General features: G+C 60.7%; 1 protein-coding gene across 2 annotated transcripts in view; it reads right to left on the reverse strand.

Moving 5' to 3' along the window:
* Positions 1-5,589, reverse strand: part of NDUFV1 (NADH:ubiquinone oxidoreductase core subunit V1) — a 6,019-nt gene extending 430 nt beyond the window's left edge. The window contains exons 1-9 of one of the 2 annotated variants that reach the window (XM_008050250.2): positions 5,367-5,589; positions 3,151-3,233; positions 2,909-3,079; positions 2,101-2,284; positions 1,636-1,825; positions 1,049-1,261; positions 699-865; positions 338-419; positions 58-203 (exon numbers count right to left, since the gene is read on the reverse strand). In XM_008050250.2, the coding sequence (XP_008048441.1) occupies positions 58-203; positions 338-419; positions 699-865; positions 1,049-1,261; positions 1,636-1,825; positions 2,101-2,284; positions 2,909-3,079; positions 3,151-3,233; positions 5,367-5,438 (1,308 nt within the window). In that variant the 5' untranslated portion in view covers positions 5,439-5,589. The remainder of the gene's footprint in view (positions 1-57; positions 204-337; positions 420-698; positions 866-1,048; positions 1,262-1,635; positions 1,826-2,100; positions 2,285-2,908; positions 3,080-3,150; positions 3,234-5,366) is intronic. The other variant, XM_021708679.1, reaches the window with a different exon arrangement.
* Between the last annotated feature and the right edge of the window lie 830 nt (positions 5,590-6,419).

The raw sequence follows: 6,419 nt of genomic DNA on the forward strand, positions 1-6,419 counted from the left end.
CCCCGGCCCCGTGGCCAGCCCCCATGCCCCGCCCAGGGCTGAGCAGCAGGGCAGCACCTGCACAGGCCAGGCGGCGCCGTCGCCAAGCGCACAGATGGTGTGGCCCTCGATCTGCTTGCTGATCTCCCACAGCGAGTCGATCTCGGCCGGCCGGGCGTCCCCCCGCACGAAGCGGGCCATCACCTTGTTCATCCAGTCCACACCTGCAGCCACAGCCAAGAGGGGCCTGAGGGTCTCCCCGGCCAGGCTGCGGACGGCACTTGAGGGTGCAGGCCACGTGGGGGGTGGGGGTGAAGAGACGCCCGGCCAGCAAGCCCCCAACCTGCCCGGCGCTTACCCTCGCGGCACGGGGTGCACTGGCCGCAGCTCTCGTGCTTGTAGAACTCAATGAGGCGGGCAATGGCCTTCACAACATCCGTCTGGGTGACAAGGGGCAATGAGCAGGCACCCGAGGTCAGCCAGAAGCCCGGGCCACCACCCCCAGCAGCACCCTGCCCCCCCGGGGGACCCCACACTGGCTGGACTCAGGGGCTTCTCCCTAGAGCAGCCCTGTCCCCTCCTTTCGCGCCTCACTCGCATCTCAGGCTGCAGGAACTGGGATCCGTGAGTGGGCAAGGGGTTTCCAAGAGGCCCAGGGAGGAGGCGGCAACCAGGCTGGTACAGGCAGCCACCTGTGGGGCGTGTGGGCTGGCCCTTACCGAGCGGTCCATGACGATCACCGCGGCCGTGCCCAGGCCTGTCTGGGCCTGTACCAGGGCATCGAAGTCCATCAGCACTGTCTCACACACGGACTTGGGGATCAGGGGTGTGGACGAGCCCCCAGGGATCACGGCCAGGAGGTTGTCCCAGCCACCTGTGACGCCCCCTGGGGCCCAAGTCCGTCCCCAAGGGATAGCCGGTCAGGACTGGGGCCAGCACACGTGCCTAGTCCTCACCCAGGACTTGTGTCAGCCGCTGGGTCCAGCCCCGTCTCCTGAGGGCCCCACCCTGCTCTCCTCACAGCCACCCTGCCCCCACCCCACGCCCACCCGGCCGGCCCAGGCCTCACCAGCGTGCTTCTCGATCAGTTCCTTCAGGGGCACAGACATCTCCTCCTCCACAGTGCAAGGGTGGTTGACGTGGCCGGAAATGTTGAACAGCTTGGTTCCCGAGTTGCGTTCTCGGCCAAAGCTGGCAAACCAGGCACCCCCGCGGCGGCAGATGGTGGGGGACACAGCCACTGTCTCCACGTTGGCCACGGTTGTGGGGCAGCCAAACACGCCTTCGGAACATGAGAGGAGAGACCGGTGGCTTCCAGGGCATGGGGGCAAGTTTCCTGGCAGGGGTCCTGTCCCAGGGTCCTGCTCCCGCGGCAGAGCCCCTGCTCTCCCATCCCCGCAGCACTGCTGTCCCCGCCGGACCCCAAACTCCAGAGGAGCTGCAGTGCCTGGTTCCCCATCAGAACTCCAGTCCCCAGAACAGGCAGTGTGACACAGAGCCACAGTCCAGCTTGGGGGGCCGAGGCAGGTATTATTGGCCTACTCTCTGTCTGGCCCTAGCCCAGAGGTGCTCCGAAACGCTCTAAGAACAACCCGGAGGGAACCCCGCCAGAGGCTGGACACCACAGGACACAGCCGAGGCCAGGCCAGGTCTTACCCACGTCCGCAGGGAAGGGCGGCTTGAGGCGGGGCTTGCCCTGCTTGCCCTCGATGGACTCGATGAGCGCCGTCTCCTCCCCACAGATGTAGGCCCCGGCCCCGCGCACCACAAACACGTCAAAATCGTAGCCAGAGCCGCAGGCGTTCTTGCCAAGCAGACCCGCCTCGTAGGCCTCGCGGATGGCCACCTGCGGGACGAGGGTGTGAGTTCCCCGGCCCGGGAGCCAGCCTATACTTCCAGAAGTCATGAAGCCCCTGCCAGCCTCCAAGCTGAGGCTCTGGAGCATAAACAACCCAGGGAGGAGGCTCTGGGGGGTAAGGCCCATCAGGACGCACGCGGGAGTGGTCACTGCATCCCAGCCCAGCCCTGACAGACCAGGGCTAACCCCTGAGGGCAGCTGTGCCAGCGGGCCCGGTGAGTGAGGGCACACTGGGCGCCACAGTCTGCCCCCCCCCCGCCCACCTGCAGGTTGGACGCCTCGTTGTAGAACTCCCCTCGGATGTAGATGTAGGCGGCGCGGGCGCCCATGGCCCGGCCCCCCACCAGGCAGCCTTCCACCAGCTTGTGCGGGTCGTGGCGCATGATCTCCCGGTCCTTGCAGGTGCCCGGCTCCCCCTCGTCCGCGTTCACCACCAGGTACTTGGGCCTGTGGGGCTCGCGGGTCAGAGAGGCCGCAGGGCCTCAGAGATGTCAGCCCCTCCCTCTCTGCCCTCCCAGCACGCCCCCAGGGGCTCTGCCTCTCAACTGCAGGGACAGGGAGCTCACTGCCTAGCCCACCTCTGAGCGGCTGTGGCCACAAGAAGGGGCTTGCTTCTGCTCCGTCCACATGTCTCTCCCCAGGTTTTCCCCTGAGCCAAATCCTGCCCTTGGTCACAGAGAGCCTTCCTCAGCCTCCACATCTCCGTGGACAAAAGGAAGCAAAGCTGCTGACATCCATTACTCGTTTTCCAGGGGCCATCCAACACACAGGCCAAAAGCTGTATGGACGTCACCTCCTTACTCCCTGCATGGTGGCATTGTACCCATTCCCTGAAAAGGCCTCAGGTTCACGACGGCCAGGAGGTGGCCCAAAGCGCTCCAATTAGTGGAAAGCAGAGCCAGGATTTGAACCAAGTCGGCTGAGTCAGAATCTGGGTTGACTCCACCCACACGCTCCCCTGAGGACATCCGGAAAGAACCCTGAGTCCAGAAACATCTCCCCCTTCACTCTCGCCCCAGCAAGCCCTGCCCCAGCAGCCCCCTCCGCCTGCCCACACGCCTGGCCACACACCTGCCATCGGAGGGCTTGTTCATGAAGCTCCACTTGAGGCCCGTGGGGAAGCCGGCGCCTCCGCGGCCCCGCAGGCCCGACGTCTTGATCTCTCCCAGGATCCAGTCGGGGCCCTTCAGCAGGATCTCCTTGGTCTTGTACCAGTCACCACGGCTCAAGGCGCCTTTCAGCCTGGGTGGAGTGGGGAGTGGTGAAGGAGAGGCCTTGCTCCGGGACCCACTGGGCCGAGGGCGCTGTCTCACCTCCAGTCATGGCGGCCATACAGGTTGGTGAAGATCCGGTCTTCATCTTTCAGTGAGCCGAATGAAGTTTTCTTGGGTGCTGTCTGGGGAGACAGAGGGTTAGGAGGCCCAGGAGCACCTGGAGCCGTGAAGGACTGAGCCAAAAGCTAGACTCTTGGGTGCCCTGCTTAGACATTGCTAGGCTGGGGAAAGGGCAGAGGCCTAAGCCTCAAAACTTTTTTTTTTTTGGAGTTGAGGGTCTCACCCTGTTACCCAGGCTAGAATGTGCAACCTCAGCTCACCGCAGCCTCGACTTCCTGGACTCAGGAGATCCTTCCACCTCAGCCTCACAAGTAGCTGAGACTTCAGGTGCCTGCCACCATACCTCGCTAATTTTATTTATTTTTTTTGAGTTGGAGTCCCACTCGGTCACCCAGACTGGAGTGCAGTGGCCACTCCCGACCACCACAGCCTCGCCTGCTGGGCTCTGGCGATCCTTCCGCCTCAGCCTTCCGAGTAGCCGGAATTACAGGCATGCGCTATCACGCCCGGCTGATTTTTTGATTTATTGTAGAGATGAGGTCTCACTGCCCAGGCGGGTCTCAAACCCACGGGCTCAGGCAATCCACTCACCTCAGCCTCCCAAAGGCGCGGGATTACAGGCTGAGGCACCGAGCCCGGCTAATTTTATTTTTTTGTAAAGATGGGGTCTCGCTATGTTGCCCAGGCTGGTCTTGAACTCCGAGGCTCAAGCGATCCTCCCACCTCAGCCTCTCAAAGTGCTGGGATTACAGGTGTGAGCCACCATGCCCGGCCCTCAAAATGCTCTGTAGCTTCATAGCTAGCACCACCACTTAATGAGCACTTTGCTTAGCAGGTGCTGGACTAAGCATTTACACCCCAAATCTCATCTCAAACTTCTAACAATCCTGAGATAGAAATGATCTCCTCCATTTTACAGAGGAGGACACTGAGGCTCAGAGCAAAAGGAGCTTATGGAACGTCACACAGCCAAAAACAGCAGACAGCACTTAAGCCCAGATCTGTCTGTGGTCAAAGCCTTCCCCTGAATCACAGCACCCATACCATAACGAACCAAGCCCAGCACGATCATGTCGGGTACTCGTCTGGCCAGAACTTGGTGAGGTTAGAAGCCTGATCTTACTAACTCTGCTGCAGAGACAAAATGTGTTCACTGCCGGTTCTCATGCCTGTCATCCCAGCACTTTGGGAGGCAGAGGCAAGATGACTGCCTGAGTCCAGGGGTTCAAGACTTGTCTCTACAATAAATAAAAAAAATCAGCCGGGTAAGTTGGCGCACATCTGTGTTTCCAGCTACTTGGAAGGTTGAGGCCAAGGATGGCCTGAGTCCAGCAGGTCTAGGCTGCGGTGGTCGTGAGTGTGCCACTGCACTCCAGCCTAGGCAAGAGACTCCGATTCAAAAAAACAAAACAAAACAAAACAAAACAGAAGACGTGTTTACGGATGGAAAAGCAATGCCTCCTTGGGCCATCAACTTGATGGAGAGGACCAGCTTGGGCTCAAACTGCGGAGAGGCAGGGACTGGGACGCCACATGACCCAGCGGAGAGCACCCCAGCTGAGCATTAAGAGGCCCTTGCTTCCAGACTACCATTTTGCTAAAAGCACTCTGCGCCTAGCCACTGCAGGGCGCAGAGCACTGGACAGGGAGTCAGTAGGTGCGCATCGTTCTCTGAAGCTGTTTTCTTTCTTTTTTTTTTGAGTTGGAGTCTCACTTTGTCACCCAGGCTGGAGTGCCGTGGCACGCTCACGGCCACTCCAGCGTCGACCTCCTAGGTTCCAGCGATCCTTCTGCCTCAGCCTTCCAAGTAGCCAGAATTACAGGCAAGCGCTACCATGCCCGGCTATTTTTTTATTTGTATTTTTATTGTAGAGATGAAGTTTCACCAAGTTGCGCGAGCTGGACTCGAACCCGCGGGCTCCCAAAGTGCCGGATGACAGGCTGAGTCACCGAGTCCGGCTCCCAAAATATTTTCAGCATCTGCAAATCGGGGCAATGACCCCTTCAGGCCCCGCTGAAACAAGGCTGCGGCAAGGAGGGGACGAAAGGCGAGGACGCGGCGTCTCGCTCGGTCGAGGGGCGTAAGCGACGCCCGCGAGCCTTCCCGCCGGGCCTGGGAAAGAGGAGCGCAGCCGCGAGCGCAGCCGCGACACCGGCCCGCGCCCCTCCCCGGCCCGCGCCGAGCCCGGCCTCACCGTGCCGCCGCTGAAGCGCACAGACACTCGCGCGGGGAGCGACCCGCCGAGCAGCCGCCGTGCTGCCAGCATCGCGGGGGCCAGCCGGGTCACCTCGCGCTGTCACCTTCACGGCCCCGAGACTGAGAAGCCGGCGCGACGGGGACGCTGGGTGGCGCGCAGGAACGACGTCACGCGCCGGCGCCGGCGGCGCGCCCGGGTATCCCCGAGCTTCTCCCGCTCCGCCCTCGGCCCCACCTCCTCGGGGGAAGGGCAGGAAACCGGAAGGGCCTGTCTGGCGCTGGGGCTTCTGGGAGATGTAGTCTCTTCTGGTCAGGAGAGTCCCTTCCTCCCGCTTCCGGGTAGGCGTTTACTATTAATAGTTGGCTAGGAGCCGGGCGCCGGGGCTCACGCCTGTCATCCCAGCACTTTGGGAGGATCGCTTGAGCCCACGGGTTCGAGAGCAGCCTGGGCAACATGGTGAGACCTCGTCGCTACAATAAATCAAAAAATCAGCCGGCAGGCAACCCCCTTGGGTCCCCTCCCACTGTGGGAGCTTTTCTGTCCTCTCAATAAATCCTGCTGTAAAAAAAAAAAAAAATTAGCCGAGTGGGTGGTGCACACCTGTAGTTTCAGTGACTTGAGAGGCTGAGGCGGAAAGATCTCCTGAGCCCAGCAGGTTGAGGCTGTGATGGCCGTGTGCGTGCCACTGCACTCCAGCCTGGGCCACAGAGTGAGACTCCTACTCAAAAAAGTTATAAAAATAAATGAATGAAAATAAGTGAATGAATCAATTAATAAATAAATAAATAGTTGGCTGGCTCCATCGTCCCTTCCCTCCCTTATTTGCCCGCTCCGCTTCTAGGATTTTGCCTGCTGGCTCCCAGCGTTTCATGGCCCAAGTAAACAAACCTTGCATGTCACCTTACTGGGTCCTAGTGTGTTCCACTTTGTCCAGATTTGGCATTTAGTGTGCACCTGCTGTATGCACCAGTATATGGGGTGGGGGGAGGATGGAGAACTCAGGCAGAGCCCTACCAGACCGTGAGCTCCCCCCACACCCTCCCCTAACCC

Source organism: Carlito syrichta, unplaced genomic scaffold (assembly GCF_000164805.1).
Source record: "Carlito syrichta isolate Samal-C Ts95f unplaced genomic scaffold, Tarsius_syrichta-2.0.1 Scaffold143329, whole genome shotgun sequence".
Classification (NCBI taxonomy): Eukaryota; Metazoa; Chordata; class Mammalia; order Primates; family Tarsiidae; genus Carlito; species Carlito syrichta.